The 24,805-nt window shown below is 47.2% G+C and overlaps 1 protein-coding gene across 1 annotated transcript in view; it reads right to left on the bottom strand.

Moving 5' to 3' along the window:
- SLCO2B1 (solute carrier organic anion transporter family member 2B1) overlaps nucleotides 1–21,026 on the bottom strand; it is an 80,141-nt gene extending 59,115 nt beyond the window's left edge. Inside the window, exons 1-3 of the mRNA XM_063127871.1 lie at nucleotides 20,958–21,026; nucleotides 10,885–11,022; nucleotides 10,608–10,770 (exon numbers count right to left, since the gene is read on the bottom strand). Of these exons, the coding sequence (XP_062983941.1) occupies nucleotides 10,608–10,770; nucleotides 10,885–11,022; nucleotides 20,958–21,026 (370 nt within the window). The remainder of the gene's footprint in view (nucleotides 1–10,607; nucleotides 10,771–10,884; nucleotides 11,023–20,957) is intronic.
- Between the last annotated feature and the right edge of the window lie 3,779 nt (nucleotides 21,027–24,805).

Raw genomic sequence — 24,805 nt, 5'->3', positions numbered from 1 at the left:
TTCCATCAGGTATTGTGGTCCCAAGCCGTGTAAGGCTTTATAGGTCAAAACCAGCACCTTGAACTGGGCTCGGAAACATACAGGCAGCTAGTGCAAGCAGACCAGAGCAGGTGTTATATGGTCAAACCTTCTGGTTCCCGAAATCAATCTGGCCGCTGCATTTTGCACGAGCTGCAGCTTCCGAACCGTCTTCAAAGGCAGCCCTATGTAGAGTGCGTTGCAGTAATCTAACTTGGAGGTTACCGGAGCATGGACAACTGAAGCCAGGTTATCCCTGTCTGGATAGGGGCGTAGCTGGGCCACCAACTGGAGTTTGTAGAAGGCGCTCCGTGCCACCGAGGTCACCTGACCTCAACTTTCCAGGTTCCCTGCACTGGGATGCTGCCATTACACTGCATGATTTACATTCCATGTGCGTGTTTGTGTATAGAGGAGCTACCACTTGATTAATAAGGCAGCTGGGCATTAATAGCTGAACAAGTCTGTATTCCGAGCCAAGTAGATATAAACTTTGGCGACACATCAACATCTACCACAAACTATCTGTTTATTGAGCCTACAAAGCTGTCTTGTCATCCGGTCCGTCTATCCCAGGCTAGCCTTAACAGCAGCAGATCTCCAAGGACCTCATCCTGCCCCATCTAAAAAGCTCCTGGTATTGAGCAAGTGTAGCAGGCTTAGAGGCTGAGCTGTCAACCAGGAAGCCTCAAGTTCAAATCTCACCTCTGCCATGAATTCATTTCAGCAAACCACTTTCTTTCAGCCTCAGCCCTGCACCTGAATAATAACACTAGCCTACCATACAGGTCTGCTTTAAGAATGAGTACGAGTGCTATATGAAGCACTTAGTGCTATTATTATACTGTCGATGTGGCGACTTCAATGCTCGTAAGAGAATCATAGAATCATAGAATAGCAGAGTTGGAAGGGGCCTGCAAGGCCATCAAGTCCAAGCCCCTGCTCAATGCAGGAATCCACCCTAAAGCATCCCTGACAGATACTTGTCCAGCTGCCTCTTGAAGGCCTCTAGTGTGGGAGAGCCCACAACCTCCCTAGGGAACTGGTTCCATTGTCGCACTGGTCTAACAGTCAGGAAGTTTTTCCTGATGTCCAGCTGGAATCTGGCTTCCTGTAACTTGAGCCCGTTATTCCGTGTCCTGCACTCTGGGAGGATCGAGAAGAGATCCTGGCCCTCCTCTGTGTGAGAACCTTTAAAGTATTTGAAGAGTGCTATCATGTCTCCCCTCAATCTGTTCCATCATCTTCAGCAAAAAGGCTCCTAGAGTGTCTTAAATGAGATCCACAACGAACAAGTCTACGAGGTTGCAATCCAAAAGGCATGAAATGAAAGGGAAATGGGATGGGGAGGAAGGAAGGAAGGAAGGAAGGAAACAAATTCAGGCACCAGTTCTTAAAGTTACACAGTTCAGGGAGAGAAAGAGCCAAGTGGAGCTGGTCGCTCATTAGAGCCAATGGCGTGGGCTCTCTGCGACTTCCAATAAATTCTTATTTCAGTGTCTTAAAATTATTCCTTCTTTCAAGCAGTCAGCCCACTCAGTGCTCTCAAGAAAAAGAACAATGGTTCTTGGGACATTGGAAAGATAACAGACTTATTTTGGCAGAAGCTTCCGCAGATTACAAGCCACTTTATCAGGTGAATTAAGTACTCCAGCCATTTCCTCTGCGTGGAGGCGCAATTAAGATAAGGCTAAAAAGGTGGTCAGCAATGCCTACCAAATGGGCAATGCCTGCACTCAAGGAGTCCAGCCATCTCTAGTCCATATGAACACAATCCTCAGGAAAAAACCCTGGGGTAGGCGGAGCACCTTCTATTTTTTAACACCTTCCAGGACTAAGGGTTTATGCAAAGAAAATGTTGGTGCTCAGCAATCCCCTTTAATCCAAGCTTAAGAAATAAGATGGACAACCATCTGTCAGGGATGCTTTAGGGTGGATTCCTGCATTGAGCAGGGGGTTGGACTCGATGGCCTTGTAGGCCCCTTCCAACTCTGCTATTCTATGATTCTTTGATTCTATGACTGACACACAAACACACACACACACACACACACACAATTTGGGGGCAAGATTTTAGGTAGGAAGAAGTTTCAGCAAATTTTTCAGGGGTACAAAAGTCCCCAAAATGCCATTTAAAACAATACTATGTTGTGGTTTAATCATAGAATCATAGAACAGTAGAGTTGGAAGGAGCCTAAAAGGCCATCGAGTCCAAACCCCTGCTCAATGCAGGAATCCACCCTAAAGCATCCCTGACAGATGCTTGTCCAGCTGCCTCTTGAAGGCCTGTAAGGTGGGAGAGCCCACCACCTCCCTAGGTAACTGGTTCCATTGTCGTACTGCTCTAACAGTCAGGAAGTTTTTCCTGATGTCCAGCCGGAATCTGGCTTCCTTTAACTTGAGCCCACTATTCCGTGTCCTGCACTCTTGGAGGATCGAGAAGAGATCCTGGCCCTCCTCTGTGTGACAACCTTTTAAGTATTTGAGGAGTGCTCTCATGTCTCCCCTCAATCTTCTCTTCTCCAGGCTAAACATGCCCAGTTCTTTCAGTCCCTGGGGGCAAATGTCTGTCACCATGAGGAGCATTGCTGTCACCTATGGAAGTAGCAAAAAACAAACACTTTAAGAAGTTACTTCTACTTCTGCCACTACAGATAAATAGTTTGGGCCACAGAAACTTTCAAAAACCCTTCAAACCCCAAATCTTGCCTCCAATTTCAAGTTTTGAAGAGCAATAAAAAATAGTTTGAGAAAGGGTTTGCATCCCACAATGGGCACACTGTGCATGAACTCATGGATTCCAGATGTTCCTGGGGCAATTTCCTAATGACATGTCTAGTGGTCCTGCCTCGACCTCTGGAATGGGGAGTTGGCCTTTTGGCAGAGATGTGATTGCACTTTAAGATCTGCCCCCAAAACAATGAAACCTGTGCGAAGACAGCTGGAACACAAATGGTGAAAGACTCAAAGCAAGTCCTATCAAACAGAAGCTAGATCTAACTTTTGGGCCTACTCTACCATGATGGTGAAGCAGTAAAGCAGGCTTACTTTTCTGTTACTATTGTGTCTACTTAATGCTGGCTAGCAGAGGTGTTCCAGGTGGTTCAAAACTTTTTAAATCTGGGCTCACAAGCGGGGTTAGTTGAACCCTCAGCGGCCTACTCTGGCCAATTTGCTAAATGTTTTACAGGTAAAATCGCTTGCATGCATTCCAACTTCGATTCCACTTTTAGAGGAGAAAGAGTTCATTGTTGCTGGAGACCTCTCTAGTCATGCCATGGTGGATACCCTTCAATTTGTTTGCCCTGAGGATTCAAGCAGGTAATTGGAGAACTGGGCACTACCACTACTACAGTGACCATATGACCGGATTCCCCAGGACAAGTGCGGATATGGGTCAGAAATCCAGCGTCCGGGGGGGGGGGGGATTTAATATTTTATTGAAATGTCCGGGAAGGTTATGGTCTCCCCGTGCTGATCCAGGCTTTTTGTTTTGGAAATCGCCCACATCGTCGCAGGGGAGAGGCTTGAAAGACGCGTTTCTGACGCCTCCAGAAATGCCTCCTCCACCCTCTCGCAGCACTGCTGTGGTCCTGGCCGGCACAGTCGTGCAGGGCAAGAAATTGTGGGGTGAAGCGTTGGGAGGACACGTTTCCTCCTGGATCTCTGTGCGGGAAAGGCTGGGGCGCCCCACTTCTGCCTCACTCCCCACCCCTCCACTGCAAAACCTAGAAGAAGCCTCGGTCACCACGCAGGGCACATTTTCCTCTCGCTCTCAGGCTCTCCCATCTGAAGGGGTGGAGGAAGAATGGGCACAGAATACAGAAAGCAAGCAGGCTGCCAGAGGAGAAGGAAGCCCTGAATTGTCTGTGTGCAGCAATTCCTTCTCGACTAGCCACCCAGTAAGTCATTTTAAAAAAACAAACCCTTCATCATGCTAATAATTTCTTTGGAATACTTAAAGGACAGTATTGAAGTTGAGGGGAAGAAAATTGTTTTGCACAGTGTGATTTGCTGACTGAGAATTCTCTCTCCAAGTGTGTGCAGTGCAATCCTGTGCCTATCTACTCAGAAGTCAGTGGCACTGAGTTCAATGGGAGTTACTTCCAGGAAAGGATTATTGGGTTGCAGCTGTTGTTTGCCAGTTTAGCCTCAGATAGAGCCAATGGGAGGAAAATTGTAGCTGCCTTCCAATCTCTTCTCTGTGTTATCAAATAAAAAATAGAAGAGAGAAAGGAAATGAACTGATGCTGCCAGCCACATGCTTACATGGAAGTGATGGCTTGCTGCCGACCTCAGTATGCTGAGCTGCAATCTGTCAGTATTTTTTTTTCTTTTTTAAAGCATATCTTGTTAAACAGGCAGAGTGATTAGGTGAAGCATTTCTAGCAGAGAGGAAACATTATTATCCTTGCATAGAATATATGCAGTCAGGCCACTAGTATCTGGGAAAGAGAACCACATTGTCTATTAATCAAGATTGTAAGCCTATGTGGCAGGGTCTTGCTATTTACTGTTTTACTCTGTACAGCACCATGTACATTGATGGTGCTATATAAATAAATAAATAAATAAATAAATAATAATAATAATAATAATAATAATAATAATATGATTTATAAAAGTAGAAAAGCAGTTCTCAAATTAGACAGGGGCTTAACACCCAGCCCCCCCCCCCCTGCTATGGTTTGGCTAAAATCAGGGGGAATCCAAGGGACAGAGTTTGTGGATTTCATGAAGATCCCCCCTACCTTTCCCCCTGAAGTTTGAGAATTGTACGACATTCCATACAAGTTACAACAAACAGCGCAATGGTCTCAGTTACATTACAAATCCATCTTGAAGGATTAATTCATTAATTCATATCCCTCTCATAAAATGACTAAGGCCGTTGCTAGACTTATCTGGTGATCCGTGTGGGAGGAGGGGCGAGCCCGCGCTACAAGTAGTGCAGGTTGTCACCCCAGTCTACACGTCAGATGCGACGGGCTATAGGAAAGCCCCGTCACGTCCGCCATTTTTTTTCTCTTAAAGGGCCGGGTGCACAGGAGCGCACCAGCGACAAAGGTAAGTGTTATTGTTTTTAAAAAAGGGTTCCCCACTCCCCCCGTCCCCGATTTCCCCACCCTGGCTGCAATTCCCCCAATCTCCGCTTCCCCCCACAATCTCCGCTTTCCCCCCTGTGATCTTCACTTCCTCCCCACGATCCCCCCCATCTCTCCCCCTGCCCCAATAGGCCCAGCGCTCCTGCGGAGCACTGTGCCCCGTCCGCCGCTTTTCCAGGCTACTCGTGAGTAATTGCGGTAGCTGGGAAAAACGGAGGACTGGTCTACATGCCCGTGGTCTCAGGCTCAGCCCGAGACTGTGGGAAATACCAGGCCACAAGCAGTGCCTGTTACCCCGGGCCCAGGGAGGGGTGACCCCTGCCTGAGCCCGGGATCCCCTGTGTGTCATCTGGATGCACAGGGGCGAGCCCAGGGCTCGCACCGGGCTAAACCCTGTTCTAGCAATGGCCAAGGAGAGTTCAGCATACTGAGGCAGTGATCCAAATCACAGAACAGCTTTGAATTTTCCTAAGTTTTTCCAATAAATTCACTGATATTTTGGTTCTAACTATTAGCTCTCATGCTGATAGGCATGGTGGGGGTGGAGAAGGGTTTTTCACTTCTCCTCTAATTGTTAGTTATTCCATATCATCCACCTGCAGTTTCTGAAGACTGAAAGCCCAAAGTAAAATTGTTAAAAGTCATAAAGACATTTCCATTAAGGTATTTCTATTGCAGTTCTACTGATGAAAATTCCAACCAGCAAAATGTGACCGGCTGTTTTGAGATGCTATCACTGAAATATTAATATTGCTGCCTTTGATGTTTTACCTATCATTATTTACAGTTGTAATGGTTGTATCGTATTTTGTTTTGTTATATTGTATTGTTTTTATTGTAAGCCACTTTGGCTATTATTTTGGTAGAAAAATAGGACATAAATCTTGACTAAGAAAAACAAAATGAGGGCCAGTGTGGTATAGTGGCTAAGACGTTGGACCAGAGCTCGAGAGATCTGGGTTCTAATTCCAGCAAGGAAAGATCCACCTGGACCTAAGTGGATTTAAATGTAAGTTTGCAGTTTACTACTTTGTTCTGGGCATTGTGAAACTGATCTCCCTCCTCCACCATTTCCGTCTGCTCCCCTTTCCTTGTCTGTCTTGTTGTCTTAGGACCTTGCTATATGGAGGTTTAGCCCGGTGCTTGCCCCAGGCTCGCCCCTGTGCGTCCAGATGACGCACAGGGGATCCCGGGGTCAGGCAGGGGTGAAACTTCCCTGGACGCGGGGTAAATGAAACCCCTTTTAGCCCGTTTTTCCCCGCAGTCCCGGCCTCAGGTCAGGCTGAGGCCGGGACCGCGGGCGTGTGGACTGTTCCGCCGCTTTTCCCGGCTACCACATTTACACGTGAGTAGCTGGGAAAAGCGGTGGACAGGCCGCAGTACTCCCGCCGCCACTGAGTCCCCTGGCCTCCGTTTCCCGCCCCCCCCATGTCCCCTGGCCTGCGATCCCCCCGCCGCTGCGTCCCTGGCCTGTGATGCCCGGCACTGCCATGTCCCCCAGCCGGGCATCACAGGCTGGCAACATGGCAGCGCCGGGCATCACAGGCCGGGGATGTGGCGGCGGAGGCCAACACAGGCTGGAGACTTGGCGGCAGCAGGATTGCAGGCCAGGGGACATGGGGGGTGGCGGGAAACGGAGGCTGGGGACATGGGGGGGGCGGAAAGATCGGGAGATCGGGGGGATTGGAGGCCAGGGGAGATCATGGGGGGGATGAAGGGGGGAGCAGGGGACCCAATTTTTTTAAAAAAAACACCTACCTTTTCTGGTGGTGCGCTCCTTTAAACTAAAAAAAAAATGGTGGACGCGACGGGTCCTTCTAGCAGCCCATCCTGTCTTATGTGTAGATGGGGCGATGGCCTGTGCTAGTTTTAGCATGGGCTGGCCCCTCCTCCCACACGGATTCCCCAGTAGGTCTAGCAAGGCCCTTAGCCTGTCGGTATGAGGGCAGAACCTGTCTTTCATTTTTTAATTGATGTAAGCTGCTTTAGGAGGCAATATTTGTTTGAAAAGTGGGATCAAAATATATTAAGTGAGTAAGTAAGTACAACCAAGCTGATAGGGCAAGGCATAATGTCTGTCAATGAATAATACTAAATAAATAATAATCTTAGCAGTGCTCGGCCTCAGACAAGAAGAGGGGAATCTGCTTTTTTTCCAAACGCAGAAGCTGAAAACCCAACTTGGCCTGGATTTCTACTGCCGCGTGTTTCCCTGGAACAAGCTGTCAGTACATCCTGCCGCAAGTTTGTTCTGCTTTCTGCTCTTGCGATGCAGCTCCTTCTCCAGGAAGCCAATAAATCTAGAAGTGTTTTTTTTTTACAGGGAGGAATGTGACAGAATATTTCCTTGCTCCTAAAAAAACCCACATCTCCCAGTTCAGTCCTCAGGTTCATAGAGACAGAAAGCAGAGGGTTTTTTGCACAATATAAATGAAGATAGGGTCTACCATCAAGGCAACGTTCATACCAAACTCCCCAGCCGTGAGATGCCTCCTTCCAAGGCATCAAGAGCACCCCTCGCTCTGACCACACACCTGGCTAGAAGGTTTTTCCAAGAGGCATCTTTGCCCATGATGCAGACATGCCTCCCACAGCTGCCTCTTTTCACAGCTTGCACGGGTATTTAAGGGCTTCAAAACCCTACATAACTTGCTTGAACGGAGATTACAGAAGTAAAACTAAAGACATGAAGCATACATCTGAGGCGCACGTGAATGCCTCGGCCATAGTACCGTCAACTCTCCTGATATATGAAGCTGCCGTTTATTGCATCACACCACTGGTCCATCTTGACTAATGTTTCCTATTCTCACCACCAGCAGAGGCCTATCCCAGCCTGACCATTCCTTTTAGCTGAAGGTGCCAAGGGCTGAAACCTGGAACCTTCTACATGCAAGGCATGCACATGAGTAATGAGTTAAAGCCTCTCCAACCTCCAAGTTGGCCATGCTGGCTGGGAATTATGGGAGTTGCAGTCCAACAGAGCTGGAGGGCACCAGGTCATGGAAGGCTGGCGTAAGGTGTCGCCTGTATCTAGCCCATAATCGTCAAATGCACACCTCTCCTCCTGCTTCTTTAACTCAGCGTCCTTCTTCCTCCAGCAGATTGGCTTTGAAATAGGTAAAGTGGCTTTTGGCTTATCCAGGCATGAATGTGGAGGGAAAGGGCCAGGCTATCTGAAGGAACGCCTCCTCCCGTATGTACCTGCCCGGACCCTAAGGTCCTCCTCAGGGGTCCTTCTCCGCGAGCCCCTGCCAAAGGAAGTGAGGCAGGTGGCTACCAGGAGCAGGGCCTTCTCTGCTGTGGCACCCCGGCTGTGGAATGAGCTCCCTAAGGAGGTTCGCTTGGCACCTACATTATATGCTTTTAGACGCCAGGTGAAGACCTTTTTATTCTCCCAGCATTTTAACAGTCTATAAATAAATTTTAACTCGGTGTTTTAAATTTGTAATTTTGCATTGCTGCTGTTTTTATCTGGTTGAGCTTTTATATGGTATTTTATAGTATGGTTTTATACTGTTGTTTTATACTTTGAATGCTTTTAATTTTTGTGAACCGCCCAGAGAGCTCCGGCTATTGGGCGGTATAGAAATGTAATAAATAATAAATAAATAAATAAATAAATAAAAATAAATAAATAATTAACTCACAACTTGCCACTGCTACATTTATTATTATTTATTTATTAATTACATTTCTATACCGTGCAATAGCCGGAGCTCTCTGGGCAGTTCACAAAACCAGAAAGACAGAGATTAAGAAAGAAGGGGTCCTTAATTTTCAGGATTAAACTGGCAGTATTGGCAAGGCATTTCCCCCTAGAAAACAAATCTTCACTCCGCTTTCTATTTAGTTTGGTGCCCCCGAATGGCTAATACTTGACCCAGCCCACATTTACTTTAAGAGCTTTATCACACCAGCGTTATACTGTGCAATCACTGCGAATTGTGTGCAAAGGACTCCGAAGTTTTCCAGTTTATGATCTGCTTTGATTGTGAAGGACTCCCATGCATCCTGCTTTAATTGTGCTATAAATCCAAAAGAAGTGCAATATTTTGCTACTAGTTTTCGAGCGTATCATTTGTTGTTTTCCGAGTGGCCACTGGGGCACAGGAGCAGGATTTGAAGAAAAATTAAACAAATGCTTACATTTGCGTAAGCTTTAAAGATAAAGACATCAAAATTGGCACAATTATAGATATTAAGGAGAGCTTTAAGCATACCAAATTTGAATCGGATTGGGTCATCCATTGATTTTTTTTACATTTTCCCCCCTTAAACCCATTTCCTGGTATCTAGCCGCCCGGTAGCAACAACAGCAACAGCTTAGCGCCCAGAGAGCTCTGGCTATTGGGCAGTATAGAAATGTAATAAATAAATAAATAAATAAATAAATAAATAAATAAATAAATAAATAAAAAATAAAGGCACCGTAAACGAATAATGAAGGAGGAGGCAAACTCCGCTGCTCAAAGGAAGAAGGAAATTTTATTGTGCTCTACACATTTTGGAGAACAAGTTATGAATGCACAAAGAAACAGCGTATACAAGCATCTAAAAAGAAGAAAATGTTGTTCTTGTAGTTAAGGAATTGCAAAAGAACTAAAAACAGCTCCTGAAGAAGGGGATTTCTTCTCCGAAACGCGTAAAGCACAATAAAGGCCATAGCTAGACCTAAGGTTTATCCCTGGATCGTCCAGGGGTCAAACCTGTTCATCTAGGTGACACACAGGGGATCCAGTGCTCAGGCAGGGGCGAACCCTGGATGATCCCAGGAGAAACCTTAGGTCTAGCTGTGGCCAAAGTTCCCTTCTTCCTTTGAGCACCGGAGTTTGCCTCCTTCTTGGCTTATTCAACCATAATTTTCAAGTAACATGAGGGAAAAGCAGTAGCTCTTTGTTCAGTCCCAAATCTGAAATTCATAGAATCATGGAAGCACAGAATAGTAGAGTTGGAAGGGGCCTAAAAGTAGGGTGACCATATTTGGGAAAAGAGGATACCTAGCGTGTGTGTGGGGAAGCAGCTTTCTGAGTCCTGCAGAAAGTACATTATTCCCCCGCCACCTTAAAGAACCCAATTGGAGTGGAGGAGGGGAAAGGATTTCATTCTGCACCACCACCATCCACTCCAATTGCGGCCTTTTCTATCATGTCCACGAATGACCCACTTTCCCCTTTAAGACCTCAATTGGAGCTCGGGGTGGGGGAATGATGTGCCTCAAGAAAGCATGTCATTCCCTCCTGCCATGCTAATGGCAGCCTTAAAGGGGAAGGTGTGTCATTCCAGGACATTATTGAAAATTATAGAAAATCCCCCCTGACACCATGGAAAGAACAAAAACCAGGACAAATCCGGGGAAATCCTGACAGTTGGTCACCCTACTAAAAGGCCATCGAGTCCAACCCCCTGCTCAATGCAGGAATTAACAACTCCCTCGTTTAAAAAAGACAGGCTCCATGAAGATGACATATAGAAAGTCCTTACCAGAAACAGACCGGTCATATTCATAGGGTCCCGTTATAAAGTGAGGAAGAGAAATGACAAATCCAGACAGGGAGACGAGGATGGCACCACAGCCGATGTATCGAGGCCGGTGGAGTCTGCTGCCAAAGTAACTCACAAAGACGATCAGCATCGTGTTCCCCACCTGGGTAATGAGATGAGGGTTCGAAAGACCTCTTAAAATGCTGGAGAAGCTGCATCCTTATGAAAGACAGACGGAGGAAAGAAAGAAAAAAGATGCAAGCAACAAAGACGGTACCTCATTGAAGGAGGCCACCAATCCGGACGTCTGGCTTGACAGTCCAAAACGCTTCTCGATGGTTGAAATGGTGCTTCGCATATAGCCAGATGTCAGCAGCTGAGCCAGCTGCAGAAACCCTTGGCATACGACGAAGAACTGCGGGGATTTTAAAAAATGAACAAGAATAAAAATGGCATCTGTGACAACTGACAACCTCTCGTTTGGATTACTGCAATGCGTTATACGTGGGGCTGCCTTTCAAAACGGTCCGGAAGCTTCAGCTGGTACAAAACAGGGCAGCCAAGCCTATAAACAGGGACTGGCCGGCGAGATCACATCACGCCAGTCCTTTTCCAGCTTCATTGGCTACCAGTCCAGGTCTGGGCCCGATTCAAAGTGCTGGTCCAGGTAATTTAAAGGAATGCCTCCTCCCATATGTACCTGCTCGGACCTTAAGATCATCCATAGGGGCCCTTCTCCGTGAGCCTCTGCCAAAGGAAGTGAGGCAGGTGGCTACTAGGAGGAGGGCCTTCTCTGCTGTGGCACCCTGGCTGTGGAATGAGCTCCCCAGAGAGGTCCGCCTGGCGCCTACACTGTACTCTCCTCTCTCCTCTTTCATCTCACACTATTGCCCCGCTTGTGCTCTTCGCTCCTCTGATGCCATGTTTCTCGCCTGCCCAAGGGCCTCTACTTCCCTTGCTTGGCTCCGTCCATTTTCTTCTGCTGCCCCTTACGCCTGGAACGCTCTTCCAGAACATTTGAGAACTACAAGTTCAACCACAGCTTTTAAAGCTCAACTAAAAACTTTTCTTTTTCCTAAAGCTTTTAAAACTTGATGTTGTGCAGACTTATTATTATTATTATTATTATTTATTTATATAGCACCATCAATGTACATGGTGCTGTACAGAGTAAAACAGTAAATAGCAAGACCCTGCCGCATAGGCTTACAATCTAATAAAATCATAGTAAAACAATAAGGAGGGGAAGAGAATGCAAACAGGTACAGGGTAGGGTAAGCAGGCACAGGGTAGGGAAAAACTAACAGTAGAAAGTAACAGTAGAACTCTGCACAACAGACTTCTACTGTTACTTTCTACTGTTAGTTTTACCCTACCCTGTGCCTGCTTACCCTACCCTGTACCTGTTTGCATTCTCTTCCCCTCCTTAATGTTTTACTATGATTTTATTAGATTGTAAGCCTATGCGGCAGGGTCTTGCTATTTACTGTTTTACTCTGTACAGCACCATGTACATTGATGGTGCTATATAAATAAATAATAATAATAATAATAATAATAATAATAATAATAATAATAATAAATACTCCTTTCGTTGCCAGCTGAAGCCCTTTTTATTCTCTCAGTATTTTAACACTGAATTTTAACTTAAATTTAAATTTTACTGTTTTAACTCTGTATTTTAATCTTATATCAATTTTGCTGCATGGTTTTTATCCTGGTTGTGCTTTTGATACTGTATTTTGTATTTGTGCTTTTAACCTGTGGGCTGTTTTATGATGTTTTTAATTTTTGTGAGCCACCCAGAGAGCTTCGGCTATGGGGCGGTATAAAAATGTAATAAATAAATAAATAAATAAATAAATAAACTGAGGCTACCATGGAGCATCTTGGGGAATATCTACATCCTTGCTCCTCACTGGGCAGTCTACCTGGGACACAACAGGTGCTTTCCAACGCACCTTCCCAGACCGTCTCCCTGTCCCTCATCAATAACCTTGGCACGTTTTCAGCTGCACCTGGTATATAACCTGGTGCCTATCAAGGTATATGCAGAGTTATAAATGAGACCACTAAATGTATATATTTATAGTATTCCTGTCCCACTGTTCCTGCATCATGATGCTCAAGGCTTCTAAGGTCTCCCCTATTCATGCACTGACCAGAAAACCCTGACCTGCCTGGCTGCTGCATCATCTGAGATCTTCTCCACCCGACTGTGGAATGATCTCCCCGATGAGGCTCGCCTGGCGCCAACATTGTTATCTTTTCGGCGCCAGGTCAAGACTTTTCTCTTCTCCCAGGCATTTTTAACAGCTTTTTAACAGCTTTTTAACAGCTTTTTAACAGCATTTAACAACGTTAAGTTTGTTTTTAATGGACCCCACAATTGTTGTTTTTAAATGGATACTGTTGTTTTTATACTGTTTTTATGTGTGTGTGTGTGTGTGTGTGTTTTTAAATTGTATACTTTTAATGTTTACTATTTTTAAATGTTGTAAACCGCCCAGAGAGCTTCGGCTGTGGGGCGGTATATAAATGTAATTAAATAAATAAATAAATAAATAAATAAATAAATTCTGAACTGGAGATCCCCACTGGAGATGAACCAGGAACCTTTTGCATGCAAAGCAGCTGCTCTTCCTCAAGTTATGGGCTCCTCCTTTTGCTTAAACTTCCCTTTATCGCCAGGTGGCTGGTCAATTTTTTGTTAACGGGTACATTTTTATGACTAACTGCAAGACAGCACAACCTCACAAAGAGGAAGGGTGAGGCACCTATCCACTATGGTACCCTGGGAAAAGGAAATGCGAGGAGCAAAGAGGCGGGATGCTGAGGAAAGGCAGCTCTAAAAGCAACACCAGGAACTTTCTCCAGTCATCTATATCACCCGAAGTTCCTCCTGCAATCACAGGAGAGGCAGCGTGCTTTCAGGAGGGAGAGAGGGCGCCCACCCACCCACCCCTTCGGTGGAAAATCTACAGATTGGGCCATCTACCACACACATCAGAGTGTCTCCTAAAAAACAAAAAAGGCAACCAGGCAAAGGGCTGGGGGCATTTGACGTTTTGCAAAATGTGGATTCCTGCATTGAGCAGGGGGTCGGACTCGATGGCCTTGTAGGCCCCTTCCAGCTCTGCTATTCTATGATTCTATGTTGATTATGCTGGCAAGTCATGCATGCACGCACGCACGCACACGCACATTTTTGGCTCAATTTGCTGCCAGATTCAACTTGAGGTGGGGGAATCTATGATCAGGGCTTTCATATTGGGTTTTTTTAAAAAAAAAATTTAGAAATTGATAAGGGACGCGGCACTCTGGGAGCAGGATTAACCCATGCCCCTGCAACATTTCCCCAAAGTAAACCACCCCATGTTACTGCTGTAGTATTTTATTATTGCATTTATATCCTGCCTTTTTTCCTCCAAGGAACCCAAGGTGGTGTACATAATCCTCCTCCTCCTCTCTATTTTTATCCTCACAACAACCACCCTGTGAGGTAGGCTGGGCTGAGAGTCTGTGACCGGCCCAAAGTCACCCAGTGGGTTTCCATGGCTGAGTGAGGACTAGAACCCAGATCTCCAGGCTCCCAGTCCAACACTTTAGCCACTACACCACACTGGCTAATATACATATAGCTGTGTGTGGATGCTTATTAAGAAGGAAAGAAGGAAAGAAGAAAGGAGTGACCAGATACAAAAGAGGGCAGGGCTCCTGCAGCTTTAACTATTGTGATGAAGAGGGACTTTCACCAGGTGCTGCAAGTGTACAAATAATGCCTGCTGAAATTCCCTTTTGTATACAACTGTTAAAGATACAGGAGTCCCGTCCTCCTTTTCATATGGTCATCCTAAATTTACAGGTTTAATGTAGGGATTACTTAACAGAGATTATGTGGAATGCTTTGAATACTTGAAATAAATGATGCAGAAACAACTTCTTCTTCTTCTTCTTCTTCTTCTTCTTCTTCTTCTTCTTCTTCTTCTTCTTATTATTATTATTATTATTATATTGCAAAGAAGAAAATATTCCCATTTCCCTCAAAGTTTTATCTGTCCTCAGAATTATTCACTTTTTAAAGGGGAAAAGTCCCCGAAAGTTTTAAGTTCTTACACATGTACTGAATATCTATTTTAAAAAAAAAAAAAAGTTTCCCATCCCAGAATCAGCGGGTCCTGCTTCGGATGTTTGTGCTACAAAGGAAAGGCTAAGAACTGCTGGAAAAGAAGTCGTGGTTTTCCTTTCCGGCAGAGAAAAGGGTCAGGCGGGCAGATGGCTTTGAAGTGCCTAGAAGCAAGTTCTGGATACAGGTGCAAAGAGGAAGAGAGTCATTTAGGGTCAAGCCAGCCGGCAGGTAACAGAAGGGCTCTGAGAGCTCAAACAGAAAGGAAAAAAGCCACAGCCTGAGTTGCTCATTTTCATTTAAAAATGAAGAATTTTTTTTTTAAAAAAGCAGATTTAAAACTGGCTATAAGAAGCTGCCTTACACAGCATCAGACCATTGGAGCATCTAATCCAGACTTCCCCAACTGTGCGCCCCTCAGATGAGTTCGACCACAACTCCCATCATCACAAGCTAGTATGGCTGGGGATGATTAGGGCTGTAATCCAACACATCCAGAGTCGCCAGCTATGGGTCCTTCTCAACCGTCCTTTCTGAGATCCTGGGGGTTGTGGGCCAAACCATATGGGACATTAAATGCGTTCCTTGGCATTGAGTGAAATTTTAAAAAATCTTTCTAAACCTTCTTTTAACTGTATATCGCAACTTATCAACCAGGATCGGGATCATGGCAAGCAGAGAAAGGGCTCCACCCTTTTCTGTCCTGCCATGGAAATCCTACTCAAATCATCCCCTTAGTTAATAAATCTCCCTATTTAGACAGCAACTAATCCTCCCATGTGATGTTACAGCTTGGGGGTGAGTTTAAACTGCGACTGCAGCATGGGGGGGGGGAAATGGTTAGCCCCTCTTTCTGCCATTAGATTGGGGCCTGGGTAGCTGCTATTTACAGTAAAAAATAAAAAATAAAAAAGACAGATAAAATCCAAAATTATACATTTTACATGTATTTTAGGTCCCCAAGCTGGGACCTGCATGTGCCCTGCCAGATCTATGGCCCCACACATACCACGGCACTATGAACACCATGTGTTATTTCGCTTTTAAATTTCGCCCTATATCAAGCTGCATCCCTCTCACCCCCACCTTCATGGGCCCATTTGTCAATGCTACATAGGAACATCGGGAACTGTCTCAGGCCGTTGCTAGACGAGGGTTTAGCCCGGGTTGACACCCGGGCTCCCTGCTGTGCGTGCAGATGACGCACAGGGGATCCCGGGGTCAGCCCGGGCTAAACCCTACCTTGACCCAGGATAACCGGATCCACTTGTGGCCCGGTTCCGTGGCTTTTCCCAGCTATGCGGCTTACTCGCGAGTAGCCGGGGAAAGCCATGCACTGGGCACAGCGCTCCATAGGAGTGCTGTGCTCATCGGGCCGGGGGGGGGGTATCGTGGGGGGGGAGAGATGGGGGCCAGGGGAGAAGAGTGGACCTGGCAGGAGAGATGGGGGTGGAAGAGCAGAGCCAGGGTGGGGAGATCGCGGCCAGGGGGGGCAGAGGGAGCATCGGACATGGTGAGCGGGGGACGGGCGAGCGAGCGAGTAGGGGGCGGACATAGTGAACGGGGGGTGGACATGGCGAGCGGGGGGCGGACATGGCGAGCGAGCGGGCGGGGGGCCTCCAGACATTGTGGGGGGAAATTGGGGGCAGGGGGAGCGGGGAACCCTTTTTTTTTTTTTTAAAGACCTTTTCATTGGTGCGCTCCTGCACACATGACCCCTTTAAGATAAAAAAAATGGCTGACACGATGGGGCTTTCCCTTACCCCGTCGCGTGTTACGTCTAGCTAGGGGCAATGGCCCACGCTAGCTGCAGCGCAGCCTCACCCCTACTCCCCACCGGATTATCAGGTAGGTCTACCAAGGCCCTCAGACTGAGTCAGGCCTGTGTGGTCCTTTTAGCCCAGTTCTGCTGAGCCTGACTGGCAGCCATGGCTCTGCAGGGTTCCATGCAGGTTTTTCCCCCCAGCCCTACCTTCCTTCATGCTTACCCACCCCCACACCCCACACCACCCAAGTTGTAGAGCTTTATCACACCAGCGTTATCCTGTGCAATCAATGCAAATTGCGTGCAAGGACTCCAAAGTTTCCAGCTTATAATCTGCTTTGACTGTGAAGTACTCCCATGCATCGTGGAGGGAATCTACACGTCGTACTGAAGGCGCTTGCGTGCGCCTCCAGTGCGTCCTCAAAACGAGGGTGTAGACGGAGAAAGAAGAGGCGGTGGAGGAGGAGGCTGGGGAACCGGCCGCGTCCTTGCCGCCGCCGCCTCTCCGCCGGCCTCCTGCTGCCGGGGTAAGAGCCACCCAGGTCGGAGAGCTCAGCAGAAGTGGAAGCTGAGCTCTCCGACCCGGCTGGCTCTTACCCCGGCAGCAGGAGGCCGGCGGGGAGGTGGCGGCGGCAGCAAGGATGCGGCCAGTTCCCCAGCCTCCTCCTCCACCGCTTCTTCCTCCGTCTCTTCTTTCTCCGTCTACACCCTCGTTTTGGGGGCGTACTGGAGGCGCATGCAAGCGCCTTCAGTATGATGTGTAGATTCCCTCCTGCTTTAATTGTGCTATAAAGGCAAAAGAATCGACCTATTTTGCTACTAGTTTTGGAGCAAATCATTTGTTGTTTTCCGAGCAGCCACTGGGGGTGCAGGAGCAGGATTTGATAGGTTTAAAGAAAAATTAAACAAATGCTTACATCTGCGTAAGCTTTAAAGATAGGCCATAGCGAGACCTCAGGTTTATCCCTGGATCGTCCAGGGGTCAAACCTGTTCACCTAGGTGACACACAGGGGATCCAGTGCTCAGGCAGGGGCGAACCCTGGATGATCCCAGGATAAACCTTAGGTCTAGCTGTGGCCATACACATCAAAACTGGCACAGTAATAGATATTAAGGATATTTCCCCCCTTAAACCCATTTCCTGGTATGCAAAGGATCTTAGGAGCGCTGCCGCCCAGGGTGTGATTGCAACAACAGCTGGCGACAGCTTAGCGCTGTAGGGGATAATTCGAGGGAAACAGGTACGTGGGATGAAGCTAGTATTCAGCCATACACAACTCTCCTAGGTTGCAAAAGAGAGATTTATGCCAACCTTAAGTAAAAAATCCCCGGGCTGCGTATGCAACACTCAAGACACATCAGATTCTGAACCTTCACACAAATACAGCCCCAAATTGCCAGTACCCACTACCATATGGATACCCCAAAGATTTAGGGGATCCCCTTCATCTCCCTCCTTTTACACACCAGGGCTGAGGAGGAGGAGGAGGAAGAAGGGAAGCTTCCCCGGCCATGCCCCAGAGCGTGACATCCCCAGCACGTGGGAGGAAAACGGAGAGAAGGCCTCCAGAGGGTTCCCCTCAGCCATTTGGCCCCCTTACCAACTGCCACCTAGTACTCCACTGCTGCTAAATAAAATAAAATAAACAGCCTAGGCCCCTAGGGAATGAAAACCAGACCATTTTTTCCACCTGGAGTGAACTATTCAAATTGTTTGCTGAATAGGAAGTTTAAAAAACAAACAGGTTCAATATCCAGAAAGGATGTTAGGGTGACCCTATGGAAAGGAGGACAGGGCTCCTGTATCTTTAACAGTTCCATAGAAAAGGGAATTTCAGCAGGTGTCATTTGTGTGCCTGCAGCACCTGGTGAAATTCCCTCTTCATCAGAAGCGTTAAAGATGCAGGAGCCCTGTCCTCTTGACCAGCTATAAAAGAGGGCAGGGCTCCTACAGCTTTAACTGTTGTGATTTCCAGATGGAGGAGCGTTCAGTGCTACCAATTCAACGGCCTCGTGCAGCAATTCCATCTTTTTCTCCTTAACAGATAACACGATAAAAGCCTTGTCTGGAAGCAGCTTCTGTCTGCATATACTCAGACAGAATGATGCTCTTTTCTTTATCATTCTTTACAAGGCAATTATCTCTTGCAATCCACGCACCACACCACCCTCCCCAAGCAATGGATCTGAAGCAGTTAAATCCATTTCAGAATCAGTAAAACAAACAAAAACAAACCCATCTTCCTAAAGCACTCCATGAACAATCTCAGTATCGCAAACCGATCCGCTATAAACAGCAGCCAGGGCATATTCAGCCTGGAGCATTTTAACATGGGAAGGTGAAACACTGAACCTGAAAAGCTGAACTTTAAAAGGCACGGACAGAGTGCCCTTTATAACTGAGTTCTAATACCATTTTTGCAGGGTTTCTCTCTCTCTCTCTAAATTTGGCCTCCTTTAACCTCCCACGAAAGCGGCCTGCTTTATTTATACAAAAACCTGGCACGCATTACTGAGATTTGGGCAGGTGAGTTGGGTGGGGTTGATCTGACTCAGCTCTGCCCACCTGGGCACTCAGTGAATCACCAACATAGATTGGAGGGCTGGTGTGGGGGAGACACGCCGTGATTCATAGATCTTCGATCTCTTCTCACCAGGAAGCCACTCCACCTTGGAGCAGGCCTTGAGGGGTTGCACCTGGTGTTGGGCCATAGAGACAGATCGGGGATGCTGCTGGTGTACCGCCCACCCTGCCACCTGGGATCCTCCCTGACTGAGATGAAGGAGGTGGTCTCGGGTGTGGTGTTGGAGGAACCCAGAACCCAACTTCCATGCTGAGGCCATGGGTCCAGCTCAGGACTTCATGGCCTCCATGACAACCACGTGGACGTCTCAGTTTGTCACCGGCCCAACACATGAAGCAGGGCCTTGATTTGGTTTTTGCTCCAAGTTGTGAGATCATAGAATCATTGAATCACAAAATAGCAGAGTTGGAAGGGGCCTACAAGGCCATCGAGTCCAACCCCCTGCTCAATGCAGGAATCCACCTTAATGCATCCCTGACAGATGGTTGTCCAGATGCCTCTTGAAGGCCTCTAGTGGGGGAGAGCCCACAACCTCCCTAGGTAACTGATTCCATTGTCGTGTACACCATGTACATTGATGGTGCTATATAAATAAATAAATAAATAATAATAATAATAATAATAATAATAATAATAATACTGCTCTAACAGTCAGGAAGTTTTTCCTGATGTCCAGCCAGAATCTGGCTTCCTTTAACTTGAGCCCGTTATTCCGTGTCCTGCACTCTGGGAGGATCGAGAAGAGATCCTGGCCCTCCTCTGTGTGACAACCTTTTAAGTATTTGAAGAGTGCTATCATGTCTCCCCTCAATCTTCTCTTCTCCAGGCTAACATGGGTATGCTGAAGATTGTGGGAGTCCAAGTAACCCCATTGTCATGATCAGACCATTTCCGGGTGAGATTTGAACTTACAGCGTTACTTCCCTCCTGCTGGGGTGGGGGATCCATTCGGATGGTCCGCCCCAGGAGACTGGTGGAAGCCAACGGATTTCTGAATGATCGTGGGGATTTTCCAGTGGAGAGAGCTGGTGATCCAGCAGAGGCCCTAGCCACGCTGTGGAATAGTGAGGTGTGGAGGGCCATTGCCTTGATCCCACCTGAATGCCCTCTCCAGCCCTGTAGAGCCCACTCCGCTCCTGGGTATACTGGGGAGTTGTGGTCAATGAAACAGGCTGGACGTTGGCTAGAGCACAAATGGCATAAGACTCAAAGCAAAGACGTCCGAGCATGCTCTAGAGCGCATAATTGTCCCTATTGCATGGCAGTGCGGGCAGCAGCGCAGGTTTATCTTGCTGCCTCCATTGCATCCTTGTCAGGATCTATGCTGTACCGAGTGCTTGCAGGACCCAGGTCTATGCTGTACCGAGTGCTTGCAGGACCCAGGTCTATGCTGTACCGAGTGCTTGCAGGACCCAGGTCTATGCTGTACCGAGTGCTTGCAGGACCCAGATCTTCGGTCAGGACTTGTCCTGCTGGGGTGTTTGCAAGCCTCAGGCCCCTGACTAACTACAGGCTGGGGGTGTGATTGGAGTCCAGCTGGGTGGGGCCAGGGTAAGAGCAGGCCCGGTGCTGCCATAGAGGCAACTCAGGCGGCCGCCGAGAGCTCCAAGCAAATGAGGGTGCCAAACAGCGTACCCGGAAGCTGCTCTCCTAGAAGTCTTCCCTTAATTTGCTTCTTTTAAAAATGCAATTTAATGTGTTTTTATTCTGTTTTTATTCTTTTACCTCATTTGTTCACTCTCTCCGAAATCCTCGGACAGGGAGCGGTATAGAAATATTGTAAAGAAATAAAGAAGAACAGGCCAACTTTATTTTCTTCCTTGGTACTCTGTGGGGTGGGTGGGGTGGGTGAGGAAGTGCTGGAGATACTTACTTTGATAGTATAAAAGGGGTTTCTGCAGGTTATTCTTTGGAACAGACCTCTGTCACTTTCATCTTCCATTTTTTCCCCACATAGGCTTTGCGTCTCTGCAAAAGAGAAATCATACCGTTAAAATGTGCAGAGGTTTTCCATTTGGCTTAGCACAGCATGACACAATTCAATGGGAGAGTGTGAACAAGACCAAGCCTGAAGGGTAGGTGTAGCAAATACACTGTTCACCAAAAGTAAAGCTATTAATAATTGCATTTATGGGATATGTTGAATAGCCCTGTTTCTCAGCAAGAAGTCCACTAGCCACATGACGTCGCCCAAGCCTTTGCCCTTTCTTTTCTGCTCCCATGCCTCTGGAACCCCATCAGAGAGGGGGAGCAGCTAAAGATGAGCAATTTGGAATATGAAAACAACAGCAACCCAAAACAGTTGTCAGAGAAATAGATAATCGTACCCCTCCATCCAATTCCCGACTCAAAATCACCTACTCCTTATGCTGCTTTTCTTTAGCAAAATTGCGTTGACCTTTATTTCACACACTTGAAATGACATCCAGTTGCCTCCAAAGCAACTCAGACCCCACACAGGGAGATCCTAGGAGAAGACAAAAGCTTTCTAATAAAAATCCAAAGGCATCCCTTTCTATTTCTATAAAAACATCACCCTGATATCTTTGAGGGATTTCTTGACATATTCTACTTCATTCCCCCTGTATAATTCTATTTCCCCCTGAGAATGGGGAAATTGTGAAGCTAATACAATTTCTGTTGCCAAGCTTGATCTTGTCAAGACAAGCAGAACTGGATTAAACCATTACGTTTCTACAGCTCTCGAGGAGGAAAAAAAAGAAAAGAACAAAAGCATAAATCTAAGAGCACAAGCTGTATGGTATCAGCTGCCATTTTAAAATAGCTTTCACTCCTGCATAATGAGCTATAACTCTCTCGGACCTAGGTCAGATCTACACCTCGTGTCAAATCATAGAATAGCAGAGTTGGAAGGGGCCTACAAGGCCATCGAGTCCAACCCCCTGCTCAATGCAGGAATCCACCCTAAAGCATCCCTGACAGATGGTTGTCCAGCTGCCTCTTGAAGGCCTTTAGTGTGGGAGAGCCCACAACCTCCCTAGGTCACTGGTTCCATTGTCGTACTGCTCTATTAGTAAGTTTTTTCTGATGTCCAGCCGGAATCTGGCTTCCTTTAACTTGAGCCCGTTCTTCCGTGTCCTGCACTCTGGGAGGATCGAGAGAGATCCTGACCCTCCTCTGTGTGACAACCTTTGAAGTATTTGAAGAGTGCTATCATGTCTCCCTTCCATGTTCTCTTCTCCAGGCTAAACCTGCCCAGTTCTTTCAGTCTCTCCTCATAGGGCTTTGTTTCCAGACCCCTGGTCACCCTGGTTGTATGGACAATTGACCAGAAGTGCAGTTCCACAAAAGGTGGTGAATGCTGCAACTGGATCCTTGCTGTTCATAACGCTTTTCTACCAAAAAAAACCCTCGAGAGACTGCATTTCTTCCCAGTGAATGAGAATGACCTTTTGTTCGTACTATCCATAGACATAAGGTTAAAATTATTTCCTGATGCTCCACAGCCTTCAGATGGAAGTATGCCAGAGCCCAACATTTCCCAGAAGAAATGTGAGCCGTTTAAAACATTACAGACAATCTACAAATGTGCAGGGATAGAAATGGGGTCACGAGTTCTGTGGGTGGCCTTGTGGAAGCCAACATTCTCTCCCCAGGGCACCATTTGCAATTTACAGATGAGGAACAAAAAGTTTGCAACAAGGGATATATTCAAGATTCAGTTGCAAAAAGGAGGGGGGAACCATCCATGTGTATTTTGGGTTGGATCCAGAATAAAAGCTTCATCCCACGTCCCTGCTTCCCTCGGATTATCCCCGTAGTGCTAAACTTTCGCGGTTGTTGTTTTTGCTACCGGGCGACAGCATACTAGGAAGTGAGTTTAAGGGGGGAAATGTAAAAAATCATTACAAAAATCGACGGATGACCCGATCCAATTCAAATTTGGTATGCTTAAAGCTCTCCCTAATATCTATTACTGTGCCTTTTTGGGTGTCTTTCTCTTTAAAGCTTACGCAGATGTAAGCATTTCTTTAAAATCCTGCTCCTGCGCCCCAGCGGCGGCTCGGAAGATACGCTCAAAAAGTAGGGGCTAAATACGGCGAATCTTTTGGCTTTATAGCACAATTAAGGCAGGATGCCTGGGAGTCCTTCACAATCAAAGCAGATTATAAGGTGGAAAACTTCTGAGTCCTTTGCATGCAATTCACAGTGACTGCACAGTATAACCCTGGTGTGATAAAGCTCTAAGTTTGTTGCATTTAGTTCCCAATGAAATCAATTAGAATTAAGTCATGGTTAATGTTTCACATAGATTCCAATCGGACCCAAGTTGCAGCTAACTTAGGCCAGTTAATCCGGAGGGAAGAAGGAGCGAGGCCGCGCTGCAGCTAGTGCGGGCCGTCGCCCTTTTCTACACGTGAGATGTGACGCGGTAAGGGAAAGCCCCGTCGCGTCCTCCATTTTTAAAAAAACTTAAAGGGGCCATGTGCACAGGAGCGCACCAACGATAAGTTAAGTTGTTGTTTTTTTAAAAAAGGGGTCCCTGCTCCTCCCTGCCCCCGATTTCCCCCCACAATGTATGATCCCCCCCACTCGCCCCCTCACTTGCTCACCCACTCGCCCCCTCGCTCGCTCGCCTGCTCGCCCCCTCGCTCGTCCGTCCCCCCCACTCGCCCGTCCATCCCCCCGCTCACCTTGTCCACACACACCCTGCTCACCATGTCCACACACACACCGTTTGCCATGTCCACCCCCCGCTTGCCATGTCCACCCCCCGCTCACCTGTCCACCCCCCCGCTCGCTCGCCCGCTCACATGTTCGATGCCCCCTCCACCCCCCCGTCCGTGATCTCCCCCCCAGCCCAATGGGCACAGCGCTGTGAGTAAGCCCAGTTCTTTCAGTCTCTCTTCATAGGGCTCTCTTCATAGATGGGCTGAAAAGCTGAAAGGCCCATCCAGCAAAGAAAAATCAAAGATCGTAGGCTAGAGAGGCAAAGATCGCCTCTGTCGCTCCTCATCCTACTGGCTTCAATCTGGAAGGGCATAGGAATCTTGGAAACGTCCGAGTTTGGGGACCTCTGAGCAGAGAGGGGGCAGGCCATAGGATTGTGTCCTTAATGGTGGAGGACAGCCCTATCAATGATTATGAAACCTCCATATCCAGAGGCAGTATACCTCTTGCAAGTATGGCCTTCACACCCTGCTTGTGAACTTTCAGAGGCATGTGGCTGTCTGCTCGTGTGAACAGAATTGCAGATCAATTATATTTTAAAACTTTTGAAATTGTTTCAATTAATTGCCCTAAAGACAGCAGAAATTTGCTCTGCAACTGTACACCTTCCCTAATTACCCTCACTGGCATAGCTTGCTGTGACATCTGAACCTGGGCAGCACTGCTTGTTTGGGGTGGGGTGTTTGCCATCCTCAAATAATCCACTGGCTGAAGTTGGGTTTTGGGGGTGTTACTTCCCCCCTCCGCCAAAACGAACCATGCCACCTGGGTTCAGACGAGACGTCAAGCCAGACAAGCTGGAGTGTGTTCAGAGGAGGGCAACCAGGATGATCAGGGGTCTGGAAACAAAGCCCTATGAAGAGAGACTGACAGAACTGGGCATGTTTAGCCTGGAGAAGAGAAGATTGAGGGGAGACATGATAGCACTCTTCAAATACTTGGAAGGTTGTCACACAGAGGAGGGCCAGGATCTCTTCTCGATCCTCCAGGATCGAGAAGATCCTGTACGTTATTCCGTACAGGACACGG

Source organism: Elgaria multicarinata, chromosome 5 (genome assembly GCF_023053635.1).
Source record: "Elgaria multicarinata webbii isolate HBS135686 ecotype San Diego chromosome 5, rElgMul1.1.pri, whole genome shotgun sequence".
Lineage (NCBI taxonomy): Eukaryota > Metazoa > Chordata > Lepidosauria > Squamata > Anguidae > Elgaria > Elgaria multicarinata.
The sequence above is the reverse complement of the archived record's forward strand: the minus strand, read 5'-3'. Positions and strand labels throughout refer to the sequence as shown.